The sequence below is a fragment of the Glycine max genome, chromosome 5, assembly GCF_000004515.6.
Source record: "Glycine max cultivar Williams 82 chromosome 5, Glycine_max_v4.0, whole genome shotgun sequence".
Lineage (NCBI taxonomy): Eukaryota > Viridiplantae > Streptophyta > Magnoliopsida > Fabales > Fabaceae > Glycine > Glycine max.
Genome location: NC_038241.2, coordinates 31,312,150 through 31,331,659, shown reverse-complemented (window position 1 = coordinate 31,331,659; position 19,510 = coordinate 31,312,150). Strand labels below are relative to the sequence as shown.

The 19,510-nt window shown below is 39.7% G+C and overlaps 2 protein-coding genes across 2 annotated transcripts in view; both read right to left on the bottom strand.

Moving 5' to 3' along the window:
- Window positions 1-16,756, bottom strand: part of LOC100806310 (beta-xylosidase/alpha-L-arabinofuranosidase 2) — a 23,955-nt gene extending 7,199 nt beyond the window's left edge. The window contains exons 1-3 of the mRNA XM_014775623.3: window positions 16,349-16,756; window positions 15,129-15,416; window positions 14,844-15,013 (exon numbers count right to left, since the gene is read on the bottom strand). Of these exons, the coding sequence (XP_014631109.2) occupies window positions 14,844-15,013; window positions 15,129-15,416; window positions 16,349-16,756 (866 nt within the window). The remainder of the gene's footprint in view (window positions 1-14,843; window positions 15,014-15,128; window positions 15,417-16,348) is intronic.
- LOC102660916 (uncharacterized) lies at window positions 2,241-9,046 on the bottom strand. The gene is made up of 2 exons (XM_006601564.4): window positions 6,069-9,046; window positions 2,241-5,790 (listed from the first exon to the last, which is right to left on the bottom strand). Exons 1-2 carry the CDS (start codon window positions 8,981-8,983, stop codon window positions 2,325-2,327), a joined length of 6,381 nt encoding a protein of 2,126 aa, XP_006601627.3. The 5' UTR covers window positions 8,984-9,046; the 3' UTR covers window positions 2,241-2,324.
- Window positions 16,757-19,510: the final 2,754 nt, after the last annotated feature.

Genomic DNA, 19,510 nt, shown 5'->3' with positions numbered 1-19,510 from the left:
AATAAATAAATAAAAAAAACGAAAAGAAGATCTAATAAAGATATTAATAAAAAAACGGAAATAATAAAAAACACTTAATAAAAGGAAAAGAAAAGAAGAAAATAATAACTAAAAAATAAAAATAATAATAATAAAAAAAAGGTAAATAAATAAATAATAATAATAAAAAAAGGGCGTCTTCAAAACAAAAATGAGGTATTTTAAAATACCTCCCTGCCGAAATTTCATCTGAAATGATGGAAATTTCCGGCTTAAAATACGAGAAAAAGAAATAAAATCGGGTCAAAATGGGGTATGACAGATGCCCCTATTTAAGTCTCTTCGTTACGGAGATTTAAAAGTGAAACTTTTAAAGCGACGGGTCGAAGAGATTTAAATACAGAGTACACCATTTTTGACCAATTTCAACTACAAAATGCTATGAATGCACTGTTATGCATGAGATGCTGTGCATGATCGGTTATGCATGTAATGTGGCAAGACGGGGAAAATGGCTCGACTGGGAATAACAAAACCAAATGGTACTCGATTTTGTTAAAGAAAAGGGGTCCGACTGGGGATCACATGGTTTTACTGGGGGTAAATGTCAGCTGTTCGGGTTGACGACGAACCGCCACTGACGACAAAGGAACAAAGATAAATGTCAGATGTTCGGGTTATTGCCGAACTAGCCAACTGACCAGAATTGAAGATAAATGTTAACTGTTCGGGTTATTGCCGAACTAGCCAATCTGACAACAAACAAAGATAAATACCAACTGTCCGGGTTATTGCCGAACTAGCCAATTGATAAGGAACAAAGATAAATGTCAACTGTTCGGGTTATTGCCGAACTAATCAACTGATAAGAAACAAAGATAGATGTCAACTGTTCAGGTTATCGCTGAACTGATCAACTGACAAGAATTGAAGATAAATGTCAACTGTTCAGGTTATTGCTGAACTAGTCAACTGACAAGAAACAAAGATAAATGTCAACTGTTCAGGTTATTGCTGAACTAATCAACTGACAAGAAACAAAGATAAATGTCAACTGTTCAGGTTATTGCTGAACTAGTCAACTGACCAAAACAAAGATAAATATCAACTGTCCAGGTTATCGCCGAACTAGCCAACTGATGACATGAAACAGAGGCAAATGATGCACAAGCTGTTCATTAAAGAAATTGCCACTTGGCGGAGAGAGGGTGACCCCTTTGGATCAGACCCATTGGGGATGACACTCGGGGAAATAGAAGGTTACAAATTATTCATGATTGATTGAAATGAAAAGATAAATGAAGCAAGACTCATGATGGTTAATGCAGCCATGTACGCATGATATTGTCTTCATTGTATATGCATGAATGTGTATATGTATGAATGCCTGAATGACGACACGACTTGTATGACTGTATGGAGGATTGACTTGTATGATTGTGTGAATGATAGATTTGGTGGAACAAGATTGGACAGGTAAGATTGAAAGTGACCCGACGTCGCATCACAAACACTCGGCAACCTTCAATGGGGATGATGCCACTAGGGTATATCAAAATAGCGACGGGGTAAAGTCCGCAGCAACTGATGGGGAATAAACATTTCTTGGGGAGAACGTGCCAATCCGAAAAACATGGTAGAAGAGCTGGTGCTTCTGTGGTCATGCTTATTATTTATTATATTTTTTTTTTTTTTTTGAAAAAGAACAATTGACCACGTGCAACCTGCAAGGTTTACCCATTCTCATGGTAGCTGTTGACACACCCTTCATCTATTCACGAGTTCAAAGAAAAAGTGTTTTGTTGTTTGTGCTTTTCAAAAAAGACATGAAAGAAAATTTATGATTTTGAGAAATATTTTGTTTCAAATGCTACCATAAAAAGGAAAGGTTTTATAAGCTGAATAAATGAGAATTCCAAATGAAAGGCAACAGGCTCAAATTTATTTGAAAGAGTGGTGACCTGCCAATGGCATGGCTCCACTGATCTTACAAAGTTTGGAAAATGGTAAATATAAATCGAAGGTTCATTGAACACAATAACCGTTGTTCCCTCTGACAACCTTGAATTCCACTGTTTGGATGCTTCAGATTCAGGGTCTCCCTGACATTCCATTGTGCCTCAAATGAACGAAGATCAGCTCGATGCAGTTACTTTGTCTTTTGGTCCTTAAATTTTGCATAGATCGCCCTTTCGGGTTTTCGACCTATCAGGCTAATTATTTTTCTGTTTGATGTCTCTAATTTTTGCCTGGGCCGCCCTTTCGGGTTTTCGACCCACCGAGATGCTCATTTTTGCCTAAGCCGCCCTTTCGGGTTTTCGACTTATCGAGCTGTTCTTTTATTTTTAGACAAAGTATTTCTTGACTGCATCCGCATTCACGGGACGAGGGAGCTCATCCCCATCCATAGTCGTAAGAATCAGCGCACCACCAGAGAAAGTTCTCTTGACGACATATGGGCCTTCGTAATTAGGCGTCCACTTGCCCCTAGAGTCGGGTTGGAAAGATAAAACCTTCTTGAGCACAAGATCTCCTTCTTGAAACACACGAGGATGAACCTTCTTGTCGAAAGCTTGCTTCATCCTCTGTTGATAAAGTTGTCCGTGGCACAAGGCCTTCATGCGTTTTTCTTCAATTAGATTCAACTGATCATATCTGCTTTGGCACCACTCAGCTTCTGATAACTGGGCCTCTATTAGAACTCTCGTTGATGGAATCTCAACCTCCACAGGGAGTACTGCTTCCATACCATACACCAAAGAAAAGGGGGTTGCCCCTGTTGAAGTACGCACTGAAGTGCGATACCCATGCAAAGCATACGGTAGCATCTCATGCCAGTCTTTGTATGTGACCACCATCTTCTGCACTATCTTCTTGATATTCTTGTTTGCAGCTTCAACTGCGCCATTCATTTGAGGTCTGTAAGGAGAAGAATTGTGATGCTCAATCTTGAACTCTTCACACAAATCTTTCATCATCTTGTTATTCAAGTTCGTTCCATTATCTGTAATGATTCTGTTGGGCACACCATAACGGCAGATGATCTGATTCTTGATAAAGCGGACCACAACTTGCTTAGTCACATTTGCATAAGATGCCGCTTCAACCCACTTGGTGAAGTAATCAATAGCCACTAGAATGAAACGGTGCCCGTTTGAAGCTTTCGGTTCGATTCTACCAATCATATCGATGCCCCACATAGAGAAAGGCCACGGAGAAGAAAGAACATTAAGTGTAGTTGGTGGTACGTGAATTCTGTCAGCATAAATCTGGCATTTGTGGCACTTCCTGGCATGCTTGCAACAATCTGTTTCCATCGACATCCAGTAGTAACCTGCTCTCAACAACTTCCTAGCCATTGCATGTCCATTGGAGTGAGTTCCAAAGGAGCCTTCATGTACCTCATGCATCAAAAGTTCCGCTTCTTGCTTATCTACACACCTGAGTAGTACCATGTCAAAGTTTCTTTTGTACAAAACATCCCCATTTAGGAAGAAATTACCAGACAATCTTCTCAAAGTTCTCCTGTCTTTGTTGGATGCTCCAGGTGGATATTCCTGGCTTTGAAGGAAACACTTGATATCATGGAACCAGGGCTTATCATCAACAACCTCTTCGACTGCAAACACGTGAGCGGGCCTCTCGAGGCGCTGAATTCTGATTGTTGGCAAATTGTTCCGGTGACTCACTTCGTACATGGAGGATAAAGTTGCTAACGCATCTGCCATCTGGTTCTCATCACGAGGGATGTGGTGAAGCTCCACTTTGTTGAAGAAGGTTAGCAAACGCCTTGCATAATCTTTGTATGGAATCAAGCCGGGGTGGCGAGTTTCCCATTCTCCTTTGATTTGGTTGATTACGAGAGCTGAATCCCCGTAAATGTCAAGGTTCTTGATTTTCAAGTCAATGGCTTTTTCAATGCCCAGGATACATGCTTCATACTCTGCCACATTGTTGGTGCAATCAAACTGTAACCTTGCAGCGAAAGGGAGATGATTACCTTCAGGAGTGATAATAACTGCCCCAATTCCATTGCCAAAGACATTCACGGCTCCATCAAAAATCAAACCCCATCTAGACTCGGGATCTGGACCTTCTCCAAGCAATGGTTCCTCACAATCCTTCATCTTCAAGTACATAATCTCTTCATCAGGAAAGTCAAACTTGACGGGTTGATAGTCCTCAATTGGTTGGTGAGCCAAATGATCAGCAAGAACACTCCCCTTGATTGCCTTCTGGGTGCGGTATTCGATATCATACTCGGATAACAACATCTGCCAACGAGCAATTCTTCCTGTCAGAGCGGGTTTCTCAAAGATATACTTGATCGGGTCCATTTTGGATATTAGCCAGGTGGTGTGGTTAATCATGTAGTGACGAAGACGCTTGGCAGCCCAAGCTAGTGCACAACAAGTTTTCTCAAGTAGGGAGTACCTGGACTCACAATCTGTAAACTTCTTGCTCAAGTAGTAGATGACATGTTCTTTCTTTCTGGTCTCATCCTGTTGTCCGAGCACACAGCCCATAGAATCTTCTAACACAGTCAAGTACATAATCAGAGGCCTTCCTTCAACTGGAGGTATAAGAATTGGAGGTTCTAGCAGATAATTCTTGATACTATCAAAAGCCTTTTGACAATCTTCGGTCCAAACAACCCCTTGATCTTTTCGAAGCAACTTGAATATAGGTCCGCACGTGGCTGTCATGTGCGAGATGAAACGAGAAATGTAATTTAGACGCCCAAGAAAACCTCTCACTTGTTTCTCTGTTTGTGGAACCGGCATTTCTCTAATAGCCTTGACCTTGTCAGGATCTACTTCAATACCTTTCTGACTGACAATGAAACCTAAGAGTTTTCCAGATCTAACACCAAAGGTACATTTGTTGGGATTCAGTCGAAGTTGGTACTTTCTCAGCCGTTGAAACATCTTCAGCAAGTACTCGACATGTTCTTCTTCAGTGCCTGACTTGACAATCATATCATCCACGTACACTTCTATCTCTTTGTGCATCATGTCATGAAAGAGAGTGGTCATGCCTCTTTGGTAAGTGGCACCTGCATTTATCAACCCAAAGGGCATTACCCTGTAACAAAAGGTGCCCCAAGGCGTGATGAAAGATGTCTTTTCTCTATCTTCGACTGCCATCTTGATCTGATTGTACCCAGAGAAACCGTCCATGAAGGAGAAGACCTTGGACTTTGCAGCGCTGTCAACCAATACATCGATGTGAGGTAGAGGAAAGTCATCTTTCGGACTAGCCTTGTTCAAATCCCGGTAGTCAACGCACATCCTGACCTTGCCGTCCCTCTTTGGAACAGGCACTATGTTGGCTAACCATTGGGGATACTCTGATGTGACAAGAAAACCTGCATCGATCTGCTTCTGTACTTCCTCTTTGATCTTGAGAGCCATGTCAGGGCGAGTTCTTCTCAGTTTCTGTTTGACTGGTGGGCATTCGGGCTTCAAAGGCAAACGGTGCTCCACAATACGGGGATCCAAGCCGGGCATATCCTGGTACGACCATGCGAACACATCGGCATATTCTTTGAGTAATTCAATCACCTTTCGTTTGACAGTTGCCTCAAGCGATGCCCCAATCTTGACTTCCTTCTTATCTTCCTCGGTTCCCAAGTTAATCACCTCTACTAACTCCTCATGAGGCTGAATGGTTTTCTTTTCATATTCCAATAACCGAGCAAGTTCCTCCGGGATTTCATCATCCTCCTCCTCTTCAGCCTCGTAGACAGGAGATTCGAAGTTGGGAGAGGGTGCAAGGTTATTATGTTCAACGGGCTCATAAATGCCTAGTCTGCATACGATTGATGATTGATTTTAGAAAATGAGTGAACAATGCGGACTTTTTATAATTAATTGAAATCAGAAAACAAAAATAAAATATTTTGGGTTTTTTGTGTTACCATTTTCCAGAAAGAGCAATAAGCATAGATATCGGGATAAACCACATTTTCCATTAATAAGAGTAGTGCTTGAAACAAAACAGCCCTACATAATTGCGCTTTCGTCCTGGGCAAGACGAAAGGATCCTTTTTTGAAAAACAAACAAACAGAAAAACAAAGACACATTACTTTGATGCATGAACCACTGAAGGGATGTCAACCGCGTCCCAGTTGCGAACAAGTTTTCCAGGTGTGACAAATGCAAGCACTATCTCTTCAGGAGCATCTTCCAAGACAGCATTGGCTTCTGGCGAGTTGTTGATGAACCCGGCGCTACAAAAGGTGCTAGTAATGGAGCTTGATCCAACACTGTTCGTTGCGGATCCTGCAGAAGAAGCAAATCCCAGTCCTTCACGGTTTTTACTCTCCAGCAACTGCACAACTTTTCCCCATCCTACACCTGTTCCTTCCTGCACCACTTTCTGTGCGCTCTTCCAAGTAGCAAAAGATACTTCATTTTTCTCTGGCTTTTTACCCTCTAAAGTCAGGCCTTGGAAAGAGGTTCCTTCTGTTTCATCAGCACCAATAAAGGAAAAAGCTGACAAATGACTAACCAACAAGGCTTCCTCTCCACTCACAGTGATCAATTTCCCATTTCTGACAAACTTCAGCTTTTGATGCAAGGTGGATGTCACGGCCCCAGCTTCATGGATCCATGGCCTACCCAAAAGGCAACTGTATGCGGCTTGGATATCCATCACCTGGAATGTAATTTGGAAAACAAACGGCCCAATTGTAACGGGCAAATCAACCTCCCCGATAACAGACTTTCTTGATCCATCAAACGCTTTGACAACCACCCCGCTTCTTCTCATGGGAGGCCCCCGGTAGGAAAGTTGATCTAATATGGATTTGGCCATTACATTCAATGAGGAACCAGTGTCCACAAGTACATTCGACAGAGCATCAGACTTGCAGTTCACCGATATATGTAACGCCAGATTGTGGTTCCTCCCCTCCTCAGGAAGCTCTTCATCACTAAAACTTAAATTATTGCAGGCAGTAATGTTTCCTACTATACTGTCCAATTGATTAACAGTCACGTCCCTCTCCACAAAAGCTTGGTCCAACACCTTCATTAGAGCCTCACGGTGTGCTTCTGAGTTCAATAGCAGAGACAAAATGGATATCTTAGAGGGAGTTTGCAGCAGCTGGTCTACTACTTTATACTCACTCTTCTGGATCAGTTTCAGAATTTCGTCATGATCAGAATTCTTACTAGTCCCATTGGATTGGCCTACTTCCTTCCTTGTACCGGGGCCGTTCACTGTCACCTGTTTAACTGCCGGATCATTCACTTTCTTTGCAAACAATGTGGGGATAACACGTCCATTCCTCAGAACTTTACCGTCATTAGCAACGTTGTCCACAGAAACCGCAGGAGTTAGAGAGGGCAAAGGCACCTCCTGTCCACCTTCCAACATCGTGGCACTATACTTGTAAGGGACCGCTTTTAGAGAAGCATACAGCATAGGTCCTGGCAAGCTAATCACCAGTGGAGTAGTAGTTGATTCCCCACTGTTATAGCTTATTTCCAACCGCTGAAACTCGGGGGTGATGACGCACACTTCTTTGTCCTTCCTCGTGATGATAAGTTCTCTGCTGTCTATCAGCTCTTGTACGTCCTCTTGTACCTTAGGGCATCCTTTTACATTCACCGGACATATTTCACACGCTGCATGATCATGGTCAAACAGAGCTGCCTCGCACATCTTGATATGTATTGGGACCAGGGGAGTTCGAACGTGCTGGACGTTCAGGATGACACCGTCTTCATCACAATCTTGTATCATGTTGACAGCAGGCCCGTGGTTCGGCAGAGGGTTCGCCTGAACATTGGGATTCTGATCTTTGAAGGATAGCAAGTTGGCCCGGACTAGTTTTTGCACTTCATTCTTCAGGACATAGCAGTTTTCAACGTCATGACCTGGGGCCCCTTGGTGGAAAGCGCAGGTTAAATCATGACGAAACCAGGGAGGTAAAATATCTGGTGTACGAGGGGGTGTTCTGACCTGGACAAGGTTTTTGGCGAGCAGGGCGGGGAGTAAGTCAGCATATTTCATCGGGATTGGATCAAAGGTTGTTTTTTGGCGGTTTTGTGAGTGATATGGTTGTTGGGGGGTCTGCGGGCGATTTTGTTGTTTTTGAGGGTATTGTGGCTGATGGTATTGCTGTGGAGGATATTGTTGTGGAGGGTATTGTTGTGGAGGGTATTGTTGTGGAGGGTACGGGTAGGGGTAATGTGGCCTTTGTTGGTGATATGATGGGTTTGGGATAGTGGATGCGACATTCGCAACCTGACGATATGGGGTGAAATTCTGCTGAGGCTTACCATGAGCTATCATTCCCACCTCTTGGTCTTTCTTCTTCGCAAAGTGGCCTCCAAACTTCTTGGCATTACTTGCGGCAGGGGCACTTTCCCCGGTCAAACGTCCCTCTCGGACACCTTCCTCTAATCGCACCCCCATGTTGACCATTTCGGTGAAGTCTGTTGGTGCACTTGCAACCATTTTCTCGTAATAAAACTGGCTCAGGGTCTTCAGAAATATTTTGGTCATTTCCCTTTCTTCCAACGGCGGGACAATCTGGGCAGCCACTTCCCTCCAACGCTGGGCATACTCCTTGAACGTTTCTTTCTCTTTTTGTGTCATCGCACGGAGCTGATCACGATCTGGGGCCATGTCCAAATTGTACTTATACTGCCGGATGAACGCTTCACCCAGGTCATTGAAAGTACGAATGCTCGCACTGTCCAAATTCATATACCACTTCAGAGCGGCCCCAGTCAGGCTGTCCTGAAAGAAATGAATAAGCAGCTTATGATTGTCAGTATACATGGACATTTTCCGCGCGTACATCACCAAGTGACTGCGGGGACAAGAGTTCCCTTTATACTTCTCGAAGTCTGGCACCTTGAACTTGTGAGGGATAGTAACATTTGGGACCAAGCATAATTCACAGGCGTCCTTCCCGAACAGATCTCTTCCTCGGAGGGCTTCGACTTCCCTTTGCATACCATCAAATCTTTCTTGGAGTTCTTCCATCTTGTCGAAGGCTACAACATTTTCAGCTTGGAAAATTGGTTCAACCTCTTGTTGAATAGTGTGAATCAGTGGAGCAGAATAAGTCATCGCAGCTTGAGGGAAAGAGGTATTGGGTTGCGGAATCGGTGCTGACTGCTGAGCAAAAGGAGGTGGAACTTCAGATACAGCGGGCTGGGGGCTTCCGCAGACTGGAGGTGGCATTCCCCATGTACAACCTGGAGGCAAAAAGAGGGGTGGAGAAGTCACTGTAGATAACGGGGTTGTGCTCACCAAGGGCTGCTCTACAGTAGCGGCGGCAGCTTGAGAGTTCTGGGCTGACAGGAGTGCACTCATCATGGTCGTCAACCTATCCATTCCCTCTCGTAAAGTGGCAACCTCCTCCCTGAGACTCTGATTTTCTTGTTCAACTATATCCATCCTCTTCCGATTGGCCCTGGTGTTGTAAATGCGAGTTGGTTTGTGGAGAATTCGTCGGGCCACTTTCCTTGGGCGGCGGTTGATTGACTCCCCCCCTTTTTGAAGTAGTGAACACAGTGTGAGACTCGATTTAGAAACCACGAATGCAACATGATGCATGCTTATGCTTATGCAAAAAGAAAGGGAACAAATTATTATCGAAGAACTTGTTAGAAAAAATTGTAAACATCATAAACTGAAACACTTCACTTAAGCACTGGAATATTACAAAAAACCCTTTTTTTTTTTTTTTTTTTTTTTTTTTTTTTTACAAGTCAAGAGATTTCGGGAGCTAAAATCTAAACATAAGGTCCTAAGAACTTCAGACTCAAACTCCCGGAGTAGATGGATCCTCGGAATCTGAATGTGCACGGGAGAACAAATCCATAAACCTCCTCTTCCTTCTAGCATCTCGGTGGAGCAAAGCGTCTTTCCGACGAAGCAAGTCGTCCTTCTCAATCATCCTCTGGTTCTGGATAAAAAGCTCACGGCTCTGTTGGGCTATCTTCCCCTTCAAAGTCTCATTCTCTTGCTCGAGCTCCTGGCATCTCCTCTTCCAAGTTTCTTTTTCTTGCCTTTCTTTGGTTAATTGTTCATGAAACTCTTCCTTAGTATCAAAGGGGATAGGCAAGGATGATGGTGGGATGGTGGACGATAGGTATCTAGGTAAGCGGTAGGGTAGGCCAAAGCTCTTGGTCCTATCAATAACCCACTGGGTGTAAGATTCATGCACATAGTCTGATTTCTTTCCCAACTGACTTCTGTTGAGTCTGCGGATAGCGCTCCAAGCTTGTGTGAATCTTTCCCTTTTGTTCGAATGATCTCCATGGTTAAGATAGAATTCATTAGTCAAGGCAAGGTTGTTTGGTTTTGTCTTTATCGGGTACCCAAATTGTCGTCGAGCGAGAAGCGGGTTGTAGCTAATTCCGCCACGCATACCCAAAAGAGGTACGTTGGGATATTCACCACAACTCACAATAATCTCTCCAACATCACTAGCTGCTTGGTACCAAACAATGTCAGATGGGTCAAGAGTCATGATTCGGCGAGGCCAAGAAAGCTTATCATCATTGGTCTTGAAGGCACGGGATTGAGGTAAGTGGAAGGTAAACCACTGATAGAGTAAAGGTGCACAACAAGAAATGGTTCCACGGCCAGCCTGGGTACGGTCATGGATAGAATGGTAGGTATCGGCGAGTAGAGTGGGTACGGGGTTCTTTGTAAGAAAGATTTTAATGGCATTGATATCGATGAAGTTGTCAATATTTGGGAAGAGTAAAAGGCCATATATAAGGAGGGCTAGGATAGAATGGAAGGCAAGTATACTAGCTGCTTCAGCAAATATGGAGGCTTGTTGGTAGAGGAAGTGGGTGGGAAGACCTTGGAGGCCTCCTTTAGAGGTAAGGTTTGCTTGGATGATAGAGGTTTTAAGATGGAGGGCGGCTGCGATGTCGGAGGGTTTAGGGGTAGGCTCAAAACCATGGAAAGGTATCTTGTCTGGCACGGGTAAACCAACTAGGTAGGAGTACTCTTCAAGTGTGGGGACAAGTTGGTAATCGGGAAATGTGAAGCAATGGTAGAGCGGGTCATAGAACTGAACCAGGGTCTCTAGGCATCCTTCCTCAACATCTACTCTGAGAATTCTGAGCAACTTCCCATGATGAGCTTGAAAATCAACTGGATCACTTACTAAAGATGCTAGCTCCCTTAATCTCAACAGGTCTGTTTTTTTGAAAAGGTACTTCCTAGTGCTTCTCAGTGGGATGTCCATATCTACAAAGTTTACAAAAAGCTTGTCTAAGTCCTTCGATAATTTGGATGAAAAAAAAGAGTTTATGCATGGATGCATGTATGCATGATTATGCCACAGTATGGAGAAAACATGGTGAAGTTAAGTCCAAAATGTTGGAGTTAAGGGTAAACACGCCATTTGGTAAGGACTATGGTTTCATATGTACCTGTATCACGGGTTCTACCAAGTTCCCAAAGTCATTGACCACTTCCGGATATTGTCGGATTACGGGACTACTCCCGGTCCAACAACGCCCATAGGAAAGCCTCGTTTGAGTGTAGTATCGCGTATCAACCAATTCAAGACTACTCTTGATTAGCCACCGCACTACGTCCTAAAAGGCTAAGATGGGTTAAAGGTAACTAAAGGTCCTCAACTTCATAGGTCGCTTGGAAATATCAATGCTGAGCACGACTACTCATGCCAACATAGTAATATTCCCAAGATCCCTCCATTGAGCGGGGTTATCACATGTGCCACATCCGAAACTCACTCTCGGAAAGACACTATGATTATACCACCATCCTATCTTATGTTTCCCTCAAGTCCGGGTGTAGGACTTATCTCACCGCTCACGTAAGAGATAAACACTTAAGCACGTATTTACAGTTTCAAATAATAACAAAGCATAAAGATGAAAAAAAACAAGATAGGTTTAACCCACTTAGGAGTTCGATCCCCAGTGGAGTCGCCATTTTTCTGTCGCGGTGATTTTTGGATATCAAGCTATTGATTAGCATTGACTCGCATTTTTAAGATCACCACCGATCTTTTATTTTTCCGAAGAAAAGGGAGAAAGCTCGAAAAACCCTATTTTTGAGAGATCAAAGGTCCGGGGGTTGGTTACGCAAAGGGAAGGTACTAGCACCCTAAACGTCTATAGTACTCTATAGGAACCTCTTGCTTATTTTATCTTTATGCTGAATTAATTATTTGTTTGGAAATAAATGCTCAAGTGTGGAAAGATTAAAGAGGTGGGTTCGAAAGAAAGGAGAAGAAAAAAGTTTTTGTTTATTTTTATTTGATTTGGGAAGACAAAGTCTTTTGCCTACATACCCGAATGGGATCAAAATCATGTAGTTCGGAGTAGAAAGTCAAGTGATTGGTTTTGATTGATTTTAAAGTTCGAAAAAAGAAGAGTTTAGGCAAGGTAAGAGGCCGAAAAGGCATAGAAGAAATAAAAGAAGTGAGTTCGATTGATTTTAAATTAGAAAAAATGTTTTGATTGATTAAAGATTGATTAAAGATTTGATTAAGAAAGAAAGAAAAGATTGACCCTTTTTTTTGAAATTTTGATTATGGAAAGTTTTTGTTTTTGTTTTTTTTTTTTTTTTTTTTTTTTTTGTTTTTTTTTTAAGTGAGGGTCCTTTTCCTCGGATACGGTTCAAATCACATGATCGTCCTCGGCGGAAAACATAAAAATAAATGTGAGTGTCGGTTCAAATCACATGATCGTCCTCGGCGGGAAACATAAAAATAAATGTGAGTGTCGGTGCAGATTCTCTTTTTTTTTTTTTTTTTTTTTACATTGGACCTAGATACATTCTAATTGGCAATAATAAATAAAAATTGCAAATGCATTAAAATAAATATGCTGGAAGAAATAATAAAATGCATGAAATACAAAACAATAAATACATATGGTGCATAAAATAAATAAAGAAAATGAAATGCAAGACATAAAAATAAATATAATGCTGGAAATAAATAAAAAAATGAAAATAAAAATGCAAGACATAAAATAAACATGATGCTAAAAAATAAAAAATGCAAGACATAAAGTAAATATGATGCATAGAATAAAAAATAAACAAAATAAAATAATAAAAAAAAAAGCAAGACATAAAATAAGTATGATGCTGAAAATAAAATAAAACGAAAATAAAAATGCAATACAGAAAATAAATATGATGCTAAAAAGAATGCGAGACATAAAAATAAAATGCAAGGCAAAAATAAATAGGGTACATAAAATAAAGAAAATATAAGTGCAAGACAAAAATAAATATGTGGCTGGAAAATAAAATGCAAGACAAACAATTAAACATGATGCTGGAAAATAAATAAAGAAAATAAAAATGCAAGGCATAAAATTAAATATGATGCGTAAAAATAAAAATGCAAGACATAAAATAAATATGGTGCGTAAAAAAAAGAAAAAGAAAAGGGTGCAGTAAGGAAAAAAAGGGGGGTGAGAGTAGGAATCGGAAAAGAAGAAAAAGAGAAAAGAAAAAAAAATGGGCCAGAGGTGAGTCCAGCGGGCCAAAAAAGGAGAACCGGACCGGTTTGGTCCAAGGAAAAAAAACCGAACCGGTCCGGCCTCTATATAAGGGCTCGGGGCCGGTTTTTTCCCATTTTTAAAAAGCTTTTCTCTCTCTTCTCTTTTCTCTCTTCCCTTTTTCTCTCTTCTCTCTCTAGCACACACCGCCGGAAGTTGTTTACCGGCGCAGTGGCTGGCCAGCCATGGGTGGCGGCGCCGCCGCGTCGGAAACAGAGTCTCCTCCTTTTTTAAAAAAAACTACATGTTTTGAATTCCTTTTTTCTCCTAGTTCTCAAATCCACCGTTATTTTTTGAAAACCAACACTGATAAAGCCTAGATCTAGCCTTGAATCTTAGAAAAAAAAGGTGAACTACCTTTGTCCTTATGTTATCGTTTAAGCTTCAGAGTGAAAACGGTTACAGCTTGGGTTGTGGGTGTGGGTGTTTGACGCAGTGCTTGTGGTTGTGTGGGTGTGGGTGTTTGACGCGGTGCTTGTGGTTGTGTGGGGTTTGGTGTGGGCTTGGCCGCTAGTGGTGGTTGGTGTAGGCTTTAGGCCGCATGAGTGAGTGGGTTACTGTGTTTGCAGGGATTTCTGTTCTAATGTTTTGATTTTATGAGCAAGATGATTTTGGTTTTTTTTTGTTTTTGTTGGTGGTTCACGGAGGAGGAGGGTGTTGCTGAGTGGTGGCTGGTGGTGGCTAGTGGTTCACGGAGGGGGAGGGTGGTGTTGAGCGGTGGCTAGGCCGATGGTTAGTGGTGGCTTGGCTGTTGGTATTCCGACTGTTCGTATTCACCTCTGCCCTCTCTCTCTGACATGCACAGTAATTAATGCCGCATTTAAAGGTCATAATTAGGGTAAAAAAACGAAGAGCCCCTCTGGGCCTGGACCGAGAAAACCGAAAAAGAAAAAAAGAAAAAAGGAAAGGAAAAGGAAAAAGAAAGAAGAAAAAAAAAAAAAAAAAAAACAAAATATAAAACAGCAAAATAATAAAAAAAAATAAAAAAAAATAAAAAAAAATAATAATAATAATAAAAAAAAAAAAATAAATAAATAAATAAAAAAACGAAAAGAAGATACTAATAAAGATATTAATAATAAAAAAACGGAAATAATAAAAAAAAACACTTAATAAAAGGAAAAGAAAAGAAGAAAATAATAACTAAAAATAAAAAACAATAAAAAGAGGTAAATAAATAAATAATAATAATAAAAAAGGGGCGTCTTCAAAACAAAAATGAGGTATTTTAAAATACCTCCCTGCCGAAATTTCATCTGAAATGATAGAAATTTCCGGCTTAAAAGACGAGAAAAAAGAAATAAAAACGGGTCAAAAATGAGGTATGACAGTACCCATTTAGTTTCCATTCACCCCGGACAACACCCTTGAGGAGGTCAGGGTCTGCACAAGTTGGCTTTCCATTAACCTTGTTGTAGGAACACATGACACTGGCAACATTGCCATCAATCACACAGCTCTTGAATGGTGGTTGGAATGTGTCCTCCAAATCTTGCTTTGTCAGCTTACCAATATCAACAAGAAAAAACATCAAAAACCATGAAAATGATTCTCTTCCATCCCATCCTTAAGAACTTGTACATGGAGTTTTAATTAGACCAATTGTAGATTATTATTACCACAGCATTGAAGGTGTAACGCTGAATTCCTTTCCACTTATCCACATCATAGGCTGTATAGTGTTTGCAGCAAGCAGCAACCTTGAGCTTGTTGGGGTCCCCACCGTCAGTTTGTTGAAGTCCTTTGACATAGCCTGCTGCATATTTGCTAGTGAGCACAGGATCTTCCCCTGGTGTTTCAAGACCTCTTCCCCATCTTGGATCTCTGAATATGTTAATGTTTGGTGACCAATATGTCAAACCAGCAAGGCCAACATTGTACATTGCTCCTGCTTCCGTTGAAACCACCTGCGAAAATAGCCGTAAACATCATTTCAAAGTTTAGACCTATTTTTTTTATCCTATAGTGCTTGATGATTTCTAATATCATGAACTCTACATTTTAATTCAATTTAAATGCACATCATCTGACAATTGATGCATGATTAGTTTTTTAAAGTTTGCCACTGGGAATTAATTAACATAGAGTACTCTCTTTTATATGCTTCGGCTTCAAAACATTAGCTAGAACCTCAGAATGTTTGCTTTGAATACATTCTGCAAATTCCCGCTAAGAACTCACCTGCTTTTTTTGTTTGATTTTATTATTATTCAATTGCAAAAATTTGTACCCAAAAGATTTCCAGCCAAAAGCATTAATCAACAATGCCCTTAACTATCCCACCTTCTCTAACCAATAATCAATAATTTCAGCCTCATTGCATAAGAAAAAATGTCTACAAAGTTATGCACTTACTAATTTTTTTTTTTTTTGCAAAACTTAGATGTAATTCTTTAGAGTGCTTTTGATAAACTCCAATTCAAATTGGAGAATAACACAAAAAACATTTAATGAACTGTATCTAACTTTTGTTCCTTTTTATTTTCAAAAATGAATTTAGACACTCAAAATGCTATTTGACACCAAATGAGAGAAAGATAAAAGAGAAAAAAAAAATAATTTAGGCAAGATAAGTGATATGATATAATAGAAAGAGAAAAATGAAGAGTTAGGTGTTAGAAAAATTGGTATGTTAAAAAATCATCACTTTTTTATTCTGGCTTCATGAAATCAATGAAAAACTGTATTGTGAATGCAATAGAAAAAACTTCAAACAGAACCAACGAGCTTCCACATATGTTTAGTAAAGAAATAAAATGACTCAAGTTAACAGCACTAACCTCCATTCAATAAAGAAGGGAAAGCTACACAAGAAAAGTAACAAGAGGAGAAGCCTCACCCTTCCAATGACTTCAAACAATGAAGTGTTGAAAGAAGCAGCAGTGAGAATAGGCATGGGAAAGCTGGTTGCACCAGGAACCACGTTGGAGAATCGCGTCCCCAGGCCAACGTTGGACACTCCATGAAGTGCTTCGGACCACCATTCATACCTTGGAATCCCAAGCCTACTCACATCCCCAGCAGAGTTCACCAAGTTCCCTATCTTCTCTTGCAATGTCAACCTCCCCACAAGGTCCTTCACCCTTGCTTCCACCCCCAAAGACTTGTCACAAAACCCATAACCCGCCACTGCAGGGCTCTTCCCAACATCACAAGCGAATGTCTGGCCCCGAACAACACTAACATCGCAACAACTCAACAACGTTGTCACAAGGACACACAACAAAACAAGGACTTTGTTGGCCATTGTTGTGGCCTTGAGAGCAAAATGGAGTGTCTAAGTCTAACTCTAACTATCTATACGTTGTTATAGTTAGAGTCCTTTGTGAATCAGGTTCGAATTTCTCTACTAATAATACTAATAACTAATGTATTATGTTATATATGAATGAATGTGGTTAGATATATTATTATGTATTATGTATCATATAACATTCATGCATCTTATAAAAATGTTAAGGTGTTGAATTTTAGTGGCCCGTGATGGAAGAAGGAATGGCCTATTAAATGGGGTTGCTTGCTTTTGGCACAGAGACACAAAAGCAAATGAGCGAAGGAAGGAAAGGAATCTCCTCAGCGAGACATGGATGGAGCTTAACTTGCATCCTACATATAACTTAGGAAATCCCACCAAATCTGAATATTGTACACTACGGATTCTTGACAAAAAAAACCCATCACCTATACATTACATAGAGTCGGCCCTGAGAGTCATTTGGGAGTGTGATGACACTAAACCTATAACTAAAAGAGATCCAAAATTTAAAAAAAAATAGTTTTATAATAATTTTTTCTATATTATTCTATATTTTTTTGTTAAATAAGTTGAAGTTATTATTTATTTTATGTCTCATTTTTTATTCAAATTAAAATGTGATATGTTATTAAAAGTGTCACTTTTTAAATTAATTTTCTTAACATTTTACCATCATAGATTAATATTGATTGAATTTTCAATTATGCAGTATATCAATTGGAAATCACTTTAATAAAGTTTTTTTTTTCATATCCCTGCATGTTTGTAAAATAGGATTTGCTTTAATAAAAGTTATAACAGTATGTTTTAACCATGATAGATGCTAATGTAAGCCATGACATCGTGTTAAAAGTGTGCTTTATTCATGACAAACACTGATGTAAGTCATGATATTATCACGTATCCTCCTCTCTATATATAGCATTTGGAGACTCTCATTTATATCCATCGAATAAAACATGCATGTGTTTGTGTAAATCACATGCATGAGTTGTTTCTAAGTTTCTATTTTCTCTTTAAAAATCTAATATGATGTTTCTATCTCGATATCCTCTTCAGATATGCAAGTATAGATACTTACCCTTCTAAAGAATATTGTGTATCAGCAAGCTTCTTAATTACTTATGAACCATAAACCACGATCCTCTTTAATTATCTTTAAGAAAACCATTTGTGTGATAAATTGGATTGAGTCACGGTAATTTGATTAAAAAATAGCACTAAAACACATAAAGAAATACATTTAAATTTTGTCATAGAATATAACTCAAAAGCGAATTGAACTAAAATATTTTAACACATGACAAATCCCCTCACGTGGGGTATACAGTTTACTTCCTATTTTTCTTTCGATCATCCAATGAATCTCTCATATTCATTGACAGAAACCATGGCCACAAATCATTGCACGAATATGCATGGCGCTTCTGTTCATTTAATTATTTTTGGTTTACATAACATGTTACTTTAATTAGTTAAGGTGTCACGGGTCACCTTCAACATCTTTGTCCCTCTATAAATTCCTCCATCCACAGCTTAAGATAGTCGCAATGTTGCATTAAAGGCTATATACTAAAAAAGGGGTTAGAATATTAAAACACATGCCTGTAACATGCCGGAGGTGAGACACCAAAGTCAATTGAGGACTTTAGAGATTTGAGCAGTGAAAAACACATGCCATGCATTTCCTTTTTTTTAAAAAAATAAAATAAAAATTAAGTATGTTGAATCTCGAAAACTCATCAGATCAGAACATGCCACAAACTTATTGAACATTCGAGAGAAGTACTTACAAATAATTCACCAACAAAACCCTCATATCAGCAAGAGATTCGAATCCATATTTTTATGAGATATGAAACTGATCTTTATCAATTGGATCAACTTTTTTGTTTGTAGACCATGAATTCTGTACTTTGTAGTAAATATGCAATGCTAAAGGAAGTTGCCCATCACGGGAGCAATTGTTGTATAATTCTGTAGGCTTGTGAATAAGCTGTCAGTCACAGTTGGCATTGAACGATGATTAATGGCGTACTTGTCATTGAAGCTACATGGTCTGCCTTCACAATCCCAGTTGCTCTTTCTTCAGTTCTATCAATTATCATTGCTTCTTAATTACTTTTTATCTTCCCTAAACAAAATTAATTATATTAAACCAATGTGTTGCATGTTTATCTGAGTGGAATGGAATTTTAACCTCTTAAACAAGATTTGAAATTGTGGATGCAAAAGAAAGTGGTTAAGAAAGAAGACACCGTTAAGGTTTACGAGCAAAGGTTAGTAAAATTAATTTTATCCCACTTTATTAATCAATACAGGCACTTGAGATATTTTGAAAAAAATTAAATTGGAACCTTTTGTAGAGGAAGAATGTAGTTAATTATTTAGTTAACATCATCGCATTAACAATCAAACCGAAAGAAAATTGCTTTGATTTGACCTCCCTTTCTCATGATATCTACGTGATTGATTAAGGAGGGAAAAGAAAAGCACTGCATATCCAATTATCCATGTGATTTTCAAAACTACAGATGAAAAAAAAAATATAGTTGGATGAAAATGTTATCCTACTAGAATATAAAGACATCATGCTACTAGACTTTGCAAACAACTGCGTGATAGTAGTTGTGACATACATGATGCCTATGCAATGAATATAAAGTCATCAAAAGTAATCAATTTCAACTTTGATGAATGGTTCTTTTAATCTCTAGTATGGTGCTTACCGTTCAATTTTGCAGT

Excerpts from the sequence above, each read along its gene's own strand:
- LOC102660916 (XM_006601564.4), bottom strand. The coding sequence starts at position 8,983 with ATGGAAGAACTCCAAGAAAGATTTGATGGTATGCAAAGGGAAGTCGAA. Across the intron at positions 5,791-6,068 it reads TCAGTGGTTCATGCATCAAA|ACTAGGCATTTATGAGCCCG; the intron begins GTAATGTGTCTT and ends AATCGTATGCAG.